The sequence below is a fragment of the Ursus americanus genome, chromosome 22 (assembly GCF_024610735.1).
Source record: "Ursus americanus isolate L20-20 chromosome 22, mUrsAme1.1.p, whole genome shotgun sequence".
Lineage (NCBI taxonomy): Eukaryota > Metazoa > Chordata > Mammalia > Carnivora > Ursidae > Ursus > Ursus americanus.
This window is the reverse complement of record NC_142148.1, coordinates 705,961-723,496: the sequence shown is the minus strand read 5'-3', so window position 1 is coordinate 723,496 and position 17,536 is coordinate 705,961. Positions and strand designations below refer to the sequence as shown.

The 17,536-nt window shown below is 65.5% G+C and overlaps 2 protein-coding genes across 2 annotated transcripts; one reads left to right on the top strand and one right to left on the bottom strand.

Annotated features, from left to right (window-relative positions):
- Positions 1 to 1,875: 1,875 nt before the first annotated feature.
- On the bottom strand, positions 1,876 to 10,317 carry SRMS (src-related kinase lacking C-terminal regulatory tyrosine and N-terminal myristylation sites). The gene is made up of 8 exons (XM_045794791.2): positions 8,975 to 10,317; positions 5,296 to 5,417; positions 4,658 to 4,821; positions 3,864 to 4,047; positions 3,598 to 3,756; positions 2,936 to 3,117; positions 2,690 to 2,846; positions 1,876 to 2,534 (listed from the first exon to the last, which is right to left on the bottom strand). Exons 1-8 carry the CDS (start codon positions 9,334 to 9,336, stop codon positions 2,341 to 2,343), a joined length of 1,524 nt encoding a protein of 507 aa, XP_045650747.1. The 5' UTR covers positions 9,337 to 10,317; the 3' UTR covers positions 1,876 to 2,340.
- Positions 10,318 to 15,660: 5,343 nt separating this feature from the next.
- Positions 15,661 to 16,762, top strand: FNDC11 (fibronectin type III domain containing 11). Its single transcript, XM_045795419.2, has one exon. It carries the CDS (start codon positions 15,761 to 15,763, stop codon positions 16,760 to 16,762), a length of 1,002 nt encoding a protein of 333 aa, XP_045651375.1. The 5' UTR covers positions 15,661 to 15,760.
- Positions 16,763 to 17,536: the final 774 nt, after the last annotated feature.

The following is a 17,536-nucleotide window of genomic DNA, read 5'->3' as shown; positions in this document are numbered from 1 at the left end:
GAGGGACGTCAAGCTCTCACAGAGTCGCTGCTGTCCTAGACACTGGCCTCCAAGGGACAGGAAAAGGCAGGCCGGTGCTGGGAAGCGGGAGCCCACACGGAGGCCGGCTGTGGAGTGGGGGACAGGAGGGGCCACAGCAGAGAAGGGAGAGCCCTGAGGGGAGATGGGGACCAGGGTGTGAAGAGTGCTCCGAGTGAGTGCCACCTGCCCTCGGCCTGGGCCAGCCGAGGTGCGGGGACTCTGCCCCATGACAGGAGCGCCAGGGGGAACGGTAGACTAAGCCTGACTTAAGGGCACGACTCACTCCATTTTGAGAAGAGGAATGTGTATTACTCAGTAAGTTCACAATCATTCTGGCAGCCCGATCAACGCTGACCAGGGTGGGGAAGGGTCAGGGGGCTGTGCAGAGGCCAGGGCTGGGCCAGGGGCCCGGGGCTCCAAGGTGCCCCTGCTCCGTGTCCAGCCCTCATGGCCGTGGCCTCCACCCCTGGGCCCGGCCGTGAGCTCCTGCCCAGGGGCCTCAGTGTGTGTCTCGGTGTGGACGTCCAGTCTTCTGCCTGGGCGACACCAGGAAGCAGGACAGTACTGAGACAGGAAGTCCCCCGCCCTCCTGGAGGCTCCCGAGCACCAAACCTGCTCGGCTTGTGGCTGATGAGACGCGCCAGGAATGCACCAGTGACCCCCACGCACACCCGCCTCTGGTGAAAGCCCGGCACATTCCTTCCCTCGGCACCCGCTGCCCAGCCCCGCGCCACACTCACCAGCTCCTGTGTCGGCAGGTGTCCGGCTCTGTCTCTCACCAGGACGCCCCTCACCGCCCCCCCCCCCCAGGGCAGCACAGACGGTCCAGGGCTGCAGGCCAAACCCTCCTGTTCCCACCCCCGGCCTCGGGTCGGGGCTGGCCCAAGCCTGGCACCCAAGGCTCCAGGGGGCTCCTGCCTTCTCCCTGCTCAGCCCTGACCCACACCCAGGCTGATCTGGTCCTAAAGGAGCTCGTCTGCCTCCTCCCTCTACGCTGCCCTCTCCTGCGGTGACCTCAGCACCCTCTCCTCTCTCGCCACTCTAGCCCTGCACAGACTCTGTGCCCACTGCGGGGTCCCAGGTCCCCCTGTGCCAGCCCGCAAGCAGGGCCTGTGATCCGTGGGGAGGGGCTGACTGGCCTCACCAGGTACCGAGCTGACCCTAAACGGCACAGAGGGCTGTTTCCTCCAGGGGACGAGAGGCAGAGGGCAGCTTTGCAAGCCCTCCGGGGGCATGGCTGCCATCATGGGGGTCACAGGAGGGTGGGACATGAGGACCCGGAGCCCACACCACACCTACCGGGCCCCCTGCCCCTCCGGTCCATCTCGTGGTGCCTGGAGCTGGGGTGAGTGAGAACCAGCTTGTCCCAGCCGGCTCCTCATTCAGTGACGCCAACAGTGGCCTGAAGTCAGCCCTGGTGGGAGCGGTCACATCCTGGATGCCGGCTGCTTCCTTCTCCCCAGAGAGTTGGTTGTGACCCAGTTGCCTGAAGAGCGTGGCATCCACCCCCACCCCTGCCTGACCAGCACCCAGGACCCTGAACCACTGAGGCAGGGACTCTGAGCCCTGACCTTTGCCCCACCCCCAGGAAAGGCCCGCAGCCTGAACTGCCTGCAGCCTGACCCAGCCCTGCCCTCCCTCACTTCAGCCGCGGCCTTAGGGAGATGCAGGGGACTGTCCACTCCTGCCGCCTGCAGCAGTCATCTTCAGGGGCGGGGGCCTGGGCCCCCGGGGGGGGGCAGCTCTCCCTCGGTCACCCGGCTGGTGGACCACCCCATTAGCTCCCGCTCCTGTTCTGGCTTCGGGGGCCGCGACCCGTGCGTGAGGCAGGTCTGCGCGTGCATCTGAGTTGGGCACCGCGTGTTTATTGAGCACACGGGTCTGTACACAGGCAGCCAGTGTGCCCAGCACGTGCTGCACGGGCCCCACCCCGGGGTCTGCCTGGGAGCCCAGCATCGGCCACGGGGGGACTTTGCAGAAAACCGGGGAGCCCTGCCTCTGGCTCTTGACCCTGGGGGGCGTTGGGGCTGCCTGGGGCAGTAGGTGTGGGCAGGGGGCCGTGGACCAGGCTCAGGGCTTCTGTGTCCAGCAAATCCCCCAGGCTTCACCCTGACTGCTACACCGCCATCTTCCCTCGCCGGCGACACCAGGTCCAGGAGCAAAGGACATCAGCCCCACACGTGTGTCAGGGTGTGAGGCCCACAGCCAGAGCCAGTTCCAGGCCACCGGCGCCCCTGGATGTGTCAACAGCCAGCACCGTCCTGGGGGGACACGCCGGGCAGGGAGGCATGGCCCCAGCCCTGTGTCTGGCGCCCCGGGTCACGTGTGGGCGGGGGTGAGGCGCCTATGGGCCGCACTCAGCCTCTCCTGCAGCGCAGGGAAGGCCGGCCGCTCCTCGGGGCTGCCCCTCCAGCACTCCAGCATGAGCGTGTAGACCTCCGCAGGGCAGGAGGCCGGGCGCGGCAGCCGGTACCCTCGCGTGACCTGCTGCAGGGTCTCATGGTTGCTCAGCCCTGCAGAAGAGCAATGAGGGGGGCTGGGCAGGGCTGCCTCGCTTCTGCACCAGGGTCCTGGTGGACACCACCCCCCAGCCCCTGGCCAGACCCTGCCAGGCTCAGGGACCCCCGGGGCAGGGTGTGCCTCCCTCCGCAGACTCCCTTGCGCCCACCTTCATAGGGACACTGGCCATAGGTGAAGACCTCATAGAGGAGAACACCGAAGGACCAGACGTCCGACTTCGGAGAGTAGATGCGGTAGCTGGCCGCCTCAGGCGCCGTCCACTTGACAGGGATCTTGGAGCCACTGCTTGGGGAGTAGACGTCATCCTGGGTGGGGGGAGACCAGTGGTGGGTGGGCGGAGTGGCACCCTCCCCTCCCAGCCACGGCGGGGCCAGGGGTCCCAGCCCCAACTGACCTTGAGTAGCCGAGCCAGGCCAAAGTCAGCCACCTTGCATGCCAGGTCATCGCCCACGAGCACGTTCCTGGCCGCCAGGTCTCGGTGTACGATGCGCCGCTCCTCCAGGTAGCTCATGCCCTCGGCCACCTGGCAGGCGAAGCTCAGCAGGAGAGGAAGGCCCAGGGCCCGCCCCTCGGGGGCTGTGGGGCAAGGCGGACGGTCAGGGGGCGGGGGTCTGCACCATCCCATCCCTCCGTGCCTCAGTATCCATACCCCTAAGACACGGTGAGAGCAGCGCCACCGGCCCAGGCTGTAGGGGGCACCATGCTGTGCGGTGACCACTCAGGGAGGCTGCCCCTGGGCAACCCGGCCTGAGCCCCCAGGGGAGACCAGACACAGGGCAGGTGCAAGGGGCTGGGTGCGCCCAACCCCACTGCCCTTGGCTCAGCCTGGAACCGTGAGGCTCTGACTGCCCCTCCACAAGGCAGAGGACTGGCCCAGGCCGGGGGCCCGAACCCACTGCCGGCCAGAGCCCACCGCAACCCTCTGGGCCTCAGAGGGTCGAGCCCAGTGTAGCGTCAAAGGCCCGAGAAGGGGGCCAGGCGGTCATGGCCTGGATGGAAGTCTGGGTCACCCGGACGGCCACCAGGGGGAGGGGCGGGGAGGGGGCAGCCGCTCACTCCCCAGGAAGGCCTGCAGATTGCCCTTGCGCATGAGCTCGGTGACGATGTACACGGGCTGGCCCGTGGAGCACACGGCATGCAGCCGAATGAGACGCTCGTGCCTCAGGCTCTTCAGCGTCTGGATCTCCTTGCTGAGGTCTGCGAGCTTCATGTAAGCTGCAGGAGAAGGCACCACTGCAGGACCCGCCCACACCACCCGGTGCGGCCCCAGGGCTCCGGGGGTCAGAGGGCAGGGCGCGCAGGGGCCAGCAGGCCTCACCCACCTGACTTAATGACCTTGACCGCCACTGGCGCGGAACCCAGCCACAGGCCTTCCCACACCTCCCCGAAGTAGCCTTCACCCAGCTTCCTCCGAAGGGCAAACTCGGAGCGAGGCCGCTCCCACTCGTCCTGCTGGGGGAGCTTCCGTGGGGGCGCAGGGCACTCCGGGCCTCTGCCTGCTGCTCCCTGGAAAGAGCGGACGGTGTCTCCCGGCACGCCAGGCCGGGGAGCCAGGTGCGGACCCCAGAAGCCTGGCCCCACTTGCTTCTGGACCTACGGGCAGCTTTGCTGGAGGTGGACCCCCACCTGCAGTCATTACCGGCAGCCACACTGTCATTAGCAACCGGAGGAACTGGATTGCTGCCCCCGGCGGGACGGCTGGTCCCTGAGAGCTGGGGTGCTGGTGTTCCAGCCCAGACGAGCGTCCCCTCCCACAGCTTCCGCCTGGGCCTGCGGCTGCTGTGGGCACCCTCCCTGGACGCCTCCCCAAGCTTGCCCCCAGCCCTCACCGCCCCTCTGCTGAGCCGGGTCTGGGAGTGAGGGGACCCTACAGGGCTCGTCCCACCCCAGCCCCAGAAGTCCCCAGAGATGGAGACGCCTCACCCGTGAGAGCAAACCCAACCCCAGGCAGGGCCCTGGCCGGAGTGTGGAGGCCGACCCGGGGCACCCAGTGCCCCTGGGCATTTTCAGACCCCCCCAGCCATGCTCGGGGACAGGCCTGGGCCTGCTGCCCTGCTCACACGGCTGGACACGTGCTGGGCCACTGGGCAGGAGCTGTGGCCGGGGGCTGGCCCACCTGGGGCACACAGGGCTGCAGCAGCGGGTTCCGGATCAGCTTCCAGTTGGCTTTGTAGTAGGCGAGCAGCTCCTGCAGGCTGGGGAAGAGCTGGCCTTTCTGCAGGTAGAGACCGTCGGCCGCCGTGGAGATACGGTAGTGGTGAACGGTGGCCTGGGCCCGGACTGGGGAGTGGGCACAGCGGAAGGCCGTGTCTCGGCTGCAGCTCGCCCCAGGCCCTCCCAGCACCCGGACCAGATGCGCAGAGAAGCACCACGACCTTCTCCGGGCCGGGCTCAGGCCGGGCCTCGGAGCCTCATGGGAAAGGAGGGAGCGTGGGCAGCTGCAAGCTGAGGGGCAGTGAGAGGGGCCCAGGGCGGGCACCGGGCGGGCACTCAGCATATAGATGAGTCCGAGAGTCCGAGAGTGAGCGGATGAGGGAAGCGAGGGTGAGGGAGGAGTGAGCCGTGGTGGGCGAAGGATCAAGGCGGGGGAGCGGGGAAGTGAGCCTGCAGGTGGACAGACCAGCCGGCGAGCGGACACGAGGTGACCAGGCCTGACGTGGGGCCAGCAAAGCCTGGGGAGCACCCACCCCAAGGCCAGGGTCACTCGGGCCCCGCCCCAGTGCTGGGACAGAGGCCCGAGCAGCCGTCCGGTACCTGATAGCGAGTAGTCCCCGTGGCTGCTCTCGCTGGGCCGAATGAGGAAGGCGCCCGGCGCGTTGGCCGGGGACAGGAGCAGCTGCTGGGCCTGGGCGCGGCTGATGCTGCTGAAGTACCAGCTGCTGGGGGCAGGCACGGCGGTCACCACCAGGCCCAGGCCTGAGCCCGACTCCCGCTGTCTCTCAGGGACAAGGGGGCCCCCAGAGCCCGGTGCAGCGGTCCCGGCCCCGGGCCTGCACCTACCCCTAGCCCTCAGTGCGCCCGCCTCTGGAGTCATCAGGGAGGGAACAGGAGGGCCACTTGGGCTGACACAGAGCTCACACTGCCACCAGCAGTGACCTGAGTCAGGTGAGACTGTCCACATACCTCGGCCACAGATCCCCCACCAGCCCTGCTCACAGAATGACTTCCAGCCCCGGCCGGGCTAACGGGCCAAACTCAAGACTGCTGAGCCCCTACTGGGGGAGGGGGTCCACCAGGAGCCGGGGGTCCCTGAGGAGCAGCCCCCGGCTGCAGCGGTGGCATGAAGGACCACCAGCTCCACCAGGCCGGGCATGGCCCATCTGCCCCGAGACGTGGCCAGGCGGGGCTGACAGAAGCTTGGCCAGGAAGGCCCCGGAGGAGGCAGCTGAGCCAGGCTGGGCAGGGGTCCAGGGGTGCTGGAGGAGGCACAAAGTGTCACACACCTGCCTCGGAGAGGCCCCGCCCAGGGCAGGCCAGCCCAAGCCCCCGGCCCTCTTCGCACACACAGGTTCCCTCTGAAGCCAAGCACGGTCCCAGCACTTGGGCTGCAGGGGCGCCCAGGGGCCGCTCCTCAGTCTGAGTAGAATGCCGACATTCCGGGAGCCCACACACCTGAGCATGGAGCAGGGCGGGGTGAGGGCCTGCTGGGCATCCCCACTGACATCCCATCTGGGCCACGGTCCATCTGAGTCACACCACGTGCACCTCCCTGGCTCCACACTCTTGGAAGGAAAGCGGAAAAGCTCCTGGCCCCACCCCATCACCTGAGTCTGCTTCCCAAGGCCCACAGAGGGGAACCCCACAACTGAGTCAGCATCCTACCCTGGAGCCTCCTGCTTCCTGGAGATTCTGGGGACTGAGGGGCAGGAGGCCTGCTGCCTAAGGGAGAGCCTCAGCCACTCGGGGGACAGCCCTGTGAGCATGACCCTCGTCCACTCTGATGGGGGGACACCTGGGGTTCTGGGGGCCAGGGGGTTGGCTCTGACCCCTACCTGGGGGTGCAGGACCAGCAGTTATCCTAGAGGACCCAAAACATGACTCAAAGCGAGTCGACACAAGGAGAGGGTGCCCTGGGAAGAGGGGACTGGGTGGATGGGTGGTGCCTGGGCAGGTGGGTGCTGCCGGAGCCTGGGGCGAGGCCAGCGCCTGGCCGGAGGGGGCCAGAGACAGGCCTGCATCTGGCGCAGAGGCCCACGCGCCCCATGGAGAGCTACAGGAAGGGGGCTAGGAACCAATGTGGCCAGAGCCAACCCTTGGGCTGGGCTGAAGGGCTGCCAAGAGGGAAGAGCTGGAGACGGGAAGAGTGAGGCGATGGCAGACGGAGAGGCAGAGGCCCCAGCAACACTGGGAGGAAAGACAAGCATGCAGGGCAGAGAAGGGTCAAGGACACGAGGACGTGGGTCCCCAAGACCAGACTTGGTTGGGCAGCAGGCTCAGGGAAAGCTGATGAACCCATTTTTCAGCACACTGATTTAGGAGCAAGAGGTCCAGGCCCCTGAGGCTGCAGGCTCCCTCAGCAAGGGCCTCCTACAGCCAGGCCCTGCCTTCTGGCCCACCAGCCAGGAGAGCTCCCGCGTGAAGAGCCGCGGAGGCCCTTCACAAGACAGCAGGGCTGTGGGCGAGCAGAGAAGCGGAAGTGTCCCCAGCCCCAGCCCTCCCCTGGAGCGAGGGCCCGGGATGTTCTGGGAGTCTCTCCCTAGGTGGGCAGTGGCTGAGATAAGACTGGGGAGCCTCACCCTCGCGGTTGAGGGTCCTCCCCCTGCCCAGCCAGTCTGGCCCTGGGGACAACAGCCAGGTGTCTGTGGCTAATGACACCGTGAGTGCGGCCAGCCCTTTCATCCTGGGCCCAGGCAAACAGTCATTACTGCTTCCTCCTGGCACCTCCCCGCTCCAACCCTCCCAGGCCTGCCCCTGCTACGGCCTCTGAGAGAGGCTCAGGGGACCTGTCCTCCACATGCAGAGTGACTGTGGGCCCCCCCCCACCAGAACGTCTGCCTGGTCCCTCCCACGCTTCCAACAGGCTAGGCCTGGGGCGGGGGCCCAGAGTCCCCTCAGAAGGGGCCATCCCGGGACCGGACCCGGGCTTTCCCATGCCACATGTAAATCCCCCAGGAGGCTGTGGGAGTGCCGAGGGGCCTCCAGGAGACTGGGGGTGGCCTGAGTGAAGTTGAGACCCAATGCTGGTCGGCAGAGGACATGTGGAGGCTCAGGCCCAGCCGGGCACAGGACAAGAAGCCAGTGTCGGGGTGAGGTCTGGGCATCTGGGCCTGGTTTTGCTGGCCCTGTTCACCAGCCAGCTTCTGGCCTTTTCTCCCCAGACATCACCTCCATGCATGCTGGGGCTGGGGGAGGGGGTGGCATCGCTGTGGCACATCTGTCTAAACATCAGGAATTGCAAGGCCATGACATCCAGGCTGACCCACGCATCCAGGGGAAGACAGGCAGGGCCACAACCAGAGTCTGGATCAAAGGGTTGAGGCCCATGACGTCCACCACCATAGACAGAGCCAGGTGGGGCCAGCACACAGCTGTGCCAGGAGGCTACCCTGTCCTGCAGACCCTAAGCCTGGGCTGAGAGGTCACTTCTCCCAGCCCTGTGGGAGAGCCTCCACTCTCTGCCTCCCTCCATGACTGCAGTGCCTGGGGACTGCCCCGGCCCTAGGGGCCTTGGGCATGCTGGGGGGGAATGGGTGAGCTCTACCCACTTGCGTCCCCTCTCAAAACAAGCCTCCTTGGGAGCAATTCCAAAGGCCAGGGCCATGTCCACCCCACACCTGGCCCAGTGCAGCAGGGAGAGTTCTGGGTGAATATGGACCAGAGAGGCGGCAGGTGAATCCACCTCTTGGACTCAGCCTATCACCTTCTATCCCCCGTGCTCACCCCCTCATCCCTCACAGCATCCGGATGGCTCTCTGCTCACTTACGTCCTCAGCGGGAGCCCCAGGATGATGGGGCCGTGTCTGTCTCTCTTGGAACTGTACCCAGGACCCTGGCCCCTGCCCTCCAAGCCATGACCACTCAGGTAATGTGGAATGAGAGACCCCAGAGTGTGGTCAATGCCAGGGCTGAATCCCTGTGTGAGAGGGATTCAGAAGGGCCTGGCTGGCTGGACCATGTCCCAAAGTGACCGCCATGCTGGGTGCCTGGCCAGTGGCATGCATACACACTGTCCAGCTTATTCACCACTGGCCCTGACCACTCCTGCTGGAGTTGTCACCGCTTTCCCTCTTAACCGTACCAGGACACAGTCACTGGCGTCCGCCCCCACCTCTGCGTGCTTGCTCACCACTGCATGGCGAGGCCTGCAGGGTCCTGGCCACAGAAGGGAGGGAGGGAAGGAGGGAAGGAAGGAAAGCAGGATGGATCCTGGACATGCCATCCGGGGACTCAATCCTGCCCTTTCTCCTGACTCCTGGGGCAGGGCGATACTCACGGGTAGTCTGCGAGAGTCTCCGGGGTGGCCTTGGCCAGGTGGGTGATGGGTACCAGCCCAGTACTGGGCGGGCCGGAGAGCCTGCGGGCAAAGATGTAGTCGCCCTCCGCCTTGAGGGCGTACAGCCTGTCCCCGCGGCTGACACTCAGCTCGGCGGAGCACCGCGCGGTGAAGTCGTAGAGCGCCCGGAAGAGCTGCGCGGGTGCGGGGGCGCCGCACGGCTCTGTGGCCGGGGGCTCCGGCTCAGCGCTGGCCGCAGGGTCGGGAAACCCCGGGACGCCGTCGTCCGGCGCGGCCACCGGCCAGATCTTGTCCCAGAAGAAGGACAAGAAGGTCAGCCGCTTCCTGAGGAAGGGCTCCATGCTCCCGGGGGTCACCGCGCCGAGCCCAGGGTCCCGCAGGGGAGGGGCCGCAGCGGCAGGACTTAGGGCTCCGACCGACAGAAACTGGAAGGGCCGGTGGGACGGCGAGGGTCCGAGCCTTGCTGCTGCCTCCCCCGCGGCGCAGAGTGCGGGGCTGCAGGTCACTCCGGAGGGCCCTCCGACAAGGCGCGCTCCACCACGGCCCCCGCCTCCCGGGCTGGGGTTCAGACCAGAGTGGGGTGCAAGGTGGCCCTGCAGCCCCCGCCACACGACGGCTGCTCCTGTGCTCGACCTCTGCGGTGCCTTGTCCCCAACGGCTCAGAGCCGCTCTTTGGGGCGGGGGCAGGTGCGGCCCCAGAACGCGCCTCCGGGGCGGGGCCTCGGGCTTCGGGCGGGGCTTCGGGCGGGGCTGTGGGGGCGCCGGCGGGACGCCGCGGGCCAAACGGTCAGCGCAGGTGAAACGCGCGCCCGCCCTTGAGCTGAGCCTTGGCCTCAGAGAAATGAGGTTCCATGAAGGGGATGGCCGCTGTGCAGCACCAGCCACTGGTTGCCTAGAAGGGAGCTGGATTTGTGCGGAAAACCGCCTGTTCTTGGGGCGCCTGGGGGGCTCAGGTCATGTTCCCGGGGTCCTGCTCCGAGGGGAGCCTACTTCTCCCTCTCCTGCTCCCCCTGCTTGTGCTCCCTCTCTCTGTGTGTCAAATAAATAAAATCACTTTAAAAAGAGAAGAAAAGAAAAGAAAAGAAGAAAGAAAAGAAAAGTTCTTTAAATGTTGGCCAAATCTCTCGACATAGAAACCGTATGCAGCACAGAGCCTTACAAGCTTGGCCAAGAGCCTCTGCAGCAGGGGGCTGGGACGGCTGGGGGCAGCCTGGGACTCTGGGCAAGGGAGGTGAGCTCCCCGCGCTCTGCGCTCCGGTTGTCACACTGCACAGTGGGACATCAGGGTGACGGCTGGGTACTCAGTGAGTCCTGGAAGCGCTCCATAGGTGTTTCGCGGGGGGGGGGGGGGGGGGGGATGGGCCATACACCTTCTGGGCCACTGTGGGTCAGTAGACCCCCCCACAGGCCCCACAGGGTGGCAGGGAGGAGGCTCTGACACCTGACCCCCACCTCAGGGATGGAAATGGGGGTGCCGTGGCACAGAAGGGGGCAGGTGAGCCTGGGAGGGGCTGCGCCACCCCTCTTACTCAGCTCCCTGGACAGGGACAGGCCCCCTGCACACGGAGGCCTCTGTTTCTGGGCAGGATGGTGAGAGCAAACTCTGGGGGCCCTGGGGCAGGGTCTGTGGTAGGTAGGGTCCCAGCCTCAGGCAGCCTGAATGCTCCTCCCCCTGCTGGCCTCCCCCCAGCTCAGCCCCTTTATTGAGCCCATACCCCTTTTGTGAGACCCTCCTTCCAAATCCCACACTGGATTGATGCCTGAGTGTGTGTGTTCTGTGTTTGCACCCAGCCGACAACAGGTGTGACGATTGCTTGACCATGGAGAAGGCGTCCACCCGCTCCCGGCCCCTAGAGCGGCAGCAGACCACTTGTCTCTGACACACACCCTGGGGGCTTCCTGGGGCACAGGTCCTCATGAACAGCTGTCCAATCTGCAAACTGGAACGTGGCAAGGACACCATGCACTGGCCCTCCGTGGCGTCCTGCAGGGAGCACAGGGAACCGAGCAGCTCTCTGGGGCTCACATAGCCTGGAGCGGGCAGGGGGCCCCCCAAGGGGCAGCTCTGTGGGGCAGCGACTCATACTGCGGGAAGGCGGTAACTGAGAAGAACGTAGGCTACTTACAAATGCAAACTTAGGGTAGGGCCTGGAAGGGCCCTGAAGCTGCCGCCCCACCCCACGACACGCTCCTCCCATTCGCGTGCAAGTCTGGGTTTTGCACACCGATTTCCTTAAATCCTTTGTACCTACACTGCTTCTCCTCCTTGGGAAACCATGCTTCGAGCCTCTGACCCCGTTGGCCTCAGGGAGGCCCTCTCAGGCCGTGGGAGGGTCCTGCTTGTGCTGAGTATGCTTGGGGTCAAGCACTCAGAGCACTGGACACAGATTCCTCCTGGACACTGCCAGTCCCTCTGAGCCGCAGAGTCCCAGCCGCAGGACTCAGCACATTCTATCTGGTGTCAGGGCAGGCAGGGAGGGACCCTCCTCGGTCCTCTGGCCTCCACGCCTGGTGCCCAGGCCTCCTGTCGGCCCAAGTAAAGCCCAGCAAGTGAACTGGGGGACAGGGCGCAGGGGGCTCTGCTACAAAGACCCCCGTGGCATCCTACAGATGCAGAAACAAGGTTCTGTCCACCGCTCCTCGAGGGGGTTCCAGCAGGAACATGTGCTGGGCAGTGGGGGCCTGGCCGGCCACGAATGCCTGGCCCATCTCCAGGTGACCAGGACAGAGGGGCTGAAGAAGGCCCCGTCCCCCAGAGGGAGAGAGACTCCTTCACTGCCCTGGGTCTCTGCCAGGGCCCTCATCCATCCCCTCGCCCCCAAACACCAGACCACCTCTCTTCGCCCACCCCTCGTCTCCTTGCACACACACCCCCGGGGCCGGGTGGCCGGCAGCAAGAGCCACTCTTGTCCGTCTTGTCGTGGGCAGCTGTCGGAGTTGCCTCGCTCCTGCTGGCCTGGCTGCCTGCCCCCCAAGCTCCAGGTTCCCGGGCACGCTGTTTCCTCCCTCACCTCACCCACCTGGCACAGCAGCGTCCGGGCCCCCAGGATGGCCCTGACCCGACTGCCACTCACCCATTAGCTGCACGTCCTCCACTGGCCCCAACCACAGAGAACGGTGCTGGTGGGGTTGGGGAGGTGTGCAAGTGAGGGGGAGGACCCCCAACTTGGGATGGGGTCACAGGACAGGGTTCTAATCCTGCTGTCAGACTCACTAGCTATGTGACCTCGGGAAAGGGGCTAGACCTCTCTGCCTCCATTTTCCCGTCTCTAAGAGCATGGAGCCTGCTGGGGCCGAGGGAGGGTTCAGACCAGCTCTGCTGGGATGAGCAGGGGCTTCCGGGGCATTCAGGCCAAGGCGGGCAGCCCAGAGCAGCACACCATGGGTTCATTTTCTGAAGGACGCGCTATGGGGGTCTGTGGTAGAGGTGCACCCCCCCCCCCCCCGTGATCTTGCCACCACCAGGCTCCCCACCCTCACGGCTCCTAAGGCTCAGGGGCAGCGCAGCCTGGTGCCGTCTGCCCTGCCAGGGACCGCTGCTCAGCGACAGAAGGAAATACGCCTAGCAAGGGAGTCCTGAAGGCTGTATGCCATGCGGCTCCTTTCCACGGCGCCTTCAGAGATGGAGAGGACAGTAGTGGTTGCTGGTGGAAAGAGGGGTTGGGGTCGCTGCACGAGGCAACGTGGGGGTCCCCGTGGGAGACACCAGTCCTGCATCTCACGGTGTCACTCTTCACTATCCCGGTGACCTTGCGTGACCAGATGTTCTGAAAGATGATGTTTCCCCTGGGACAGGGCAAGAATCATGGGATCTTTGTGTTAGCTCTTACAACTGCGTGTGAATCTACAATTCTCTCAAAATTAAGAATTTAATTTTTTAAAGTCAAATAGAAAAAAGGAGGTGGGGCCAAAGAGATGACAGAGGTCTGAGACGTGCCTGGCCCGGAAGAGCGAGGTGGGGGGGGAGGGTCCCTCGGTCCCTCTCTGTGGGTGGGCTTCAGGGTGGGGGCTGTCTTCCTCCTCTCCCCACTTTCCAGTGCCAGCCTCCCCCTCAACCCTCAGACAGCACCCCCCTTTCCAAATAACAACAGCTAACATTTACTGAGAGCCCAAACCAGGGAGAGGAGGGCAGAAATGGCATCAACCCCTCCCCCAGATCTGACCTCCTGGGGCCTCCATGCCCACCCAGGCCTGAACCTGAGAATGAACTGATGGGCCCCTCGCCAGGGAAGCCTCCTCCCAGGAGTGGGATCACCCCGATGGGAGGGGTGCCGTTGTGGGTCAGGGGAGGCTCTGGGCAAAGAACACACCGGCAGGGCAGCTGAGGGATAGATGCCCTACCGTGGAAAGGGCCCACCACTGCCCCCCTGGGGCAGAGACACCCATAGTCAGGGCATCCCTCCCTCCCTCCCCAAGGTGGGCCAACAAGCGCCTTGGGTGTCTGAGACTGACCACTGCCCAGGGAGGCCCCAGGCTTGCTGAGAGTTCCCAGAGGTCCTGATCCCAGCTGGGGGCTAGAGATGGGGCTCAAGGAAGGGGCTGAGAACTCCTCTGATGGGCTCCCTGGAACGGTGGAGACCCATGTGTCCAGACCCAGATCTGGAGGCTCAGCCCAGGCAGGTGCACTGCTGGCCAAAGCTGCAGCTCCAATCTTGGCTCTGTTCCCTGGGGTGACAAGTGTCAGCCGCCTGCCAGTTCACTCATGAGGTCACTGCTCTCCCCCCAGTTCTTCCCATGGGTTCCTGGAGCAGAGCACAGGCTGGGACGTGGAGCAGGAGCCCCCTTCCCTGCACCCACCCCTCCACGCCTGGACTAAGCCCCGTGCCCACAGGACTCACAGGGGCCCCCAGCATAGGCGCGGCAAGCCTCAGTCTACTCCTCTCTGCGGAACCCTACTTCGGGCTTGGCTTTCAGAATAGCCACGCGCGGTGGTTCCCAAGTCCCCCAGGCAGGGAGCGAGGCCTCGGCCCAGTTCTGTCCAACTGAGACCCGGGTGGAGGGCGGGTCTGGGGACCGGGCGAGCGGCTCCTTCGAGTCTGAGTCCCAGTGCGGGTCTTGAGATCAGAGAGCGCCCCCCACCTCCCGCCCCGCGTGGACTTCCTGAAGCTCTTCAAGTGGAGCGGCCCGACCCAGCGGGGTCTCCCCCCACCCTGGGGCCCTGGGCGACATCCCCACCCTGCCCCCACCCCGGGCTGGGCGGGGCGTCACAGAGGCCCGCGGTCCCCATGGCAACCCGCTGGACGCAGCGGCGCGCGCTGGGCGCACAGTCAGCCGGTTGGCTCTCTCCGCTCCGGGAGGCAGGGCAAGTGGGCGCGCCTGGACGCTGGGCACGGGCCGGGGAGGCGGACAGGCTGCTGGGGAGGGGAGGGGGTGGGCCTGGGGGCTTCTGGAAGGCCCAGGAGGGTGTAGGTCTGGGAGCCCGGCCAGGGCACAGAGCAGCCCCTTCCTGGAATTCACTACCAGCACCTCCGCAATTTTCCAGCCCAGAGACTGCTGGAGACTAGGAAACACCCCTAAACCCAGAGTCAGACCAACAGGACAGAGCAGGACTTAGGCTGGGATTCCTGGGGTCATGCTTCAGCTCATCCCAGATACCCTCTCTATTGTACCCAGGACCTGCTCGGGCTTCTCTGCCCCAGGAAGGTGAAGCATTGGTCTTTGGGGAGGCAAGCAGACTTGGGTCCCAACCTTACCGCCACTTAGCAGTGTGGCCTTGGGCAGGTCACTCAGCCTGTCAGATTTCTTTGTAATTCATCCAACCCTTGGGTTGCTGGGACCACGTGAGATGTCCCAAGTGGAGCCACTGGCCCAGCACCAGGGGCTGTCTCTCCGTCCTAGGGAAGGCTGGGACCTGGGACAGCGGCCAGCTTGCTGGCCCCTTCTGCAAGGAGCCCCGGCTTGCAGGGCCAATCCCTGTGGCCTGTGGCCTGCCCCAGCAGCCCCCTCCCACTGTCCCCTAGAGCTGGGAGCTGAGGCAGGGGTAGCACAGAGGAGTCAGGCCCTGGAGTTGACGGCTGGCCTCAAACCCTAAACTGAGAGCAAGCTACGAAGCGTTTTAGCCTCAGGCACCCCATCCGTGACATGGGGTGACAGGACCTTACCACTCCGAGGGGCCTCAAGGCGTAGAGTGGGGTTCAGTATCTAGAAGTTGAGGCCTGGGGTACCCTGCTTCCTTCTCTGGCTCCAGCCGCCACCTGGCCTTGTCTTTGGGTGAGCCCTGGCCCTTTGCTCTGACCGGCAGTGAGTGAGGCATGGAAGGTCCGCAGGGACGTGGTGTCCCCCAGGGAGAGTCCGGTGCCGCACAGACAGGACCACACTAAATCCTCTCAACAGTCCCGAGGGAGCACCTTCACCCCATTCAGACGAGGACCTGAGGCCTTGGCCAGGCCACACAGCTGGTCAGTGGCTGGGGTTCCTGCCCGGGCCCGTCTAGCCCTAGAGCCCATTGTCTTAGCCCTTCCTTCTGTCCCTGTGTCATCACAATGGATATCAGCAGAGTGGTTGTCCCTCAGTGTCCGGTTTTAGCCAGGTCTGCAGCCTGCCCACCTGGCCCTCCAGCAGCCTTTTCCCCGAGAGACGCGCTCTCCCCACCAGCTGCTCCCCCTGGGGAAGGACGGAGGGCCCAGTATGGAGGGCAGTGGGCCGGAAGCCACCCCCTTCCCCGAGACACACGCTGATCTGAGTGAGCCCCCAGGGTGGCTGGCAGAGGCCGGCTGACTGTGTCAGCTCGCACCCCACCCTCCACCCTCCACCCTGCTCGCAGACATGAACTTCCAGGTGACCGGCCTGGGCCGGGACGAGGTGAAGATGGACAGTCCCCAGTCCTTCCTGGACCAGGAGGAGGCGGAGGAGGCCGAGGACCAGCAGCTGCTGGAGCCAGCGGCTTGGAGGGCCTACACGGAGCGCCGCACCGCACTGCGCGAGTTCCTGACCGCGGACCTGAGCCCCCACCTGCTGAAGCGCCACCACGCCCGCATGGACCTGCTCAGGAAGTGTTCCTACTACATCGAGATCCTCCCCAAGCACCTGGCCCTGGGCGACCAGAACCCCCTGGTGCTGCCCGGCACCATGTTCCAGCTCATCGACCCCTGGAAGTTCCAGCGCATGAAGAAGGTGGGCACCGCCCAGACCAAGATCCAGCTCCTGCTGCTCGCAGACCTGCTGGAGCAGCTGGACCGCGGCCGCGCCGAGCTGGACGCTCTGCTGCAGTCGCCGGACCCGCGGCCCTTTCTGGCGGGCTGGGGCCTGGTGGCGCAGAGGCTGGCCGAGCTGTCGGCGGTCATGGACGGCTTCCTGGCCATGATGGTCCCCGGGCGCTTGCACATCAAGCACCGCCTGGTGTCCGACATCGGCGCCACCAAGATCCCGCACATCAGGCTCATTTTGAGCACTAAGACGCCCGTCCTGTTCGACCGGAAGGGGTCGGTGGCGCACCAGGACTGGGCCAGCCTGCGCTGGTTCGTCACCACCCAGCCGGCGGCCCCGGAGCAGTTCGAGCTGCGCTTCAAGCTGCTGGACCCGCGGACGCAGCAGGAGCGCTCGCAGTGCGGCATCATCCCTGTGGCCGCCTGCAGCTTCGACGTCCACGACCTGCTGCCCAACCGCTGCTACAGGTTCACTGTCAAGCGAGCGGAGAGCTACGCGCTGGTGTACGAGCCTTGGCGGGACAGCCTCACCCTGCACACCAGGCCGGGGCCCCCCGAAGGGCCCTCCCCCGGTCGGCTAGGCAAGCCGGGCCTGCCCCTGACCACACTTTCTGAGAGATGATTTTCTAATATTTATCCACGAATAAAGACTATAAACACACACACAAGTAAAGAAACAAACCTACTTACGTTTTAGAGGCAGCGGCAGCCATGTGAGTGTTTGTTCTGACTCTGCCCGGCCTACCCCCAGCCCCAGGCCCCCCAGGCTCCTGCCCCCTTTCCCAGGGGGCACCCCAGGCTGGACCTTCCAGGACAGCTGATCCCCGGCAGCTGGCGGCCACGAGCAATGATGAGAGCTGCTCCACGGGGCCCTGCCCTGCCAGCCCCTCCCACATCTCCCCCTTCCCCTCTTCCGCCCGGTAAGCAGCCGTGCGACTTGGCACAGGCCCTGGCCATCTTTTCCTGGGTCCTAAGCCAGGGTTCCCCAAGGGGGAACAGTAACCTCATTAGGGGCAGTCACACCCCATACCGTTGCTCCCAGCTTCACCAGAGTCAGGGCACTGGGCACCCAGGCCAAGAGGACATTTTTTTAAGTGACAGGTTCTTCTCCCCAAAACAAGCTGAAGCTCATCTGCACTTATGCCGAGGTGGGTGAGGGCCCTGGGCAAGGAGGCTGGCAGAGGGCCTCCCCAAGACACAGGCCAGTGCACAGCTACGGTGCGGTGCGGCGCGGCGGCCCTCCCCACCAGCCACCATGCCCTGCCCCACCCCGCCCCACGTGGGTGACCAGCCCCTTGCTGCTGCCTCAATAGGCTGTCCTCGCTCCCCCCCTCCCCCCCGCCGGGGCCGGCGCGGTCATGTGACCACGGTGTGGCCAGCTGCTCACTCCCTTCCC

Coding starts and splice junctions, on each gene's coding strand:
- SRMS (XM_045794791.2), bottom strand. CDS start 9,336: ATGGAGCCCTTCCTCAGGAAGCGGCTGACCTTCTTGTCCTTCTTCTGG. Junction 4,048..4,657: donor TGCAGCCCTGTGTGCCCCAG/GTGGGCCAGCCC, acceptor CGCTCTTTCCAG/GGAGCAGCAGGCAGAGGCCC. Junction 2,847..2,935: donor GCCTGGCTCGGCTACTCAAG/GTCAGTTGGGGC, acceptor CCCCCCACCCAG/GATGACGTCTACTCCCCAAG.
- FNDC11 (XM_045795419.2), top strand. CDS start 15,761: ATGAACTTCCAGGTGACCGGCCTGGGCCGGGACGAGGTGAAGATGGAC.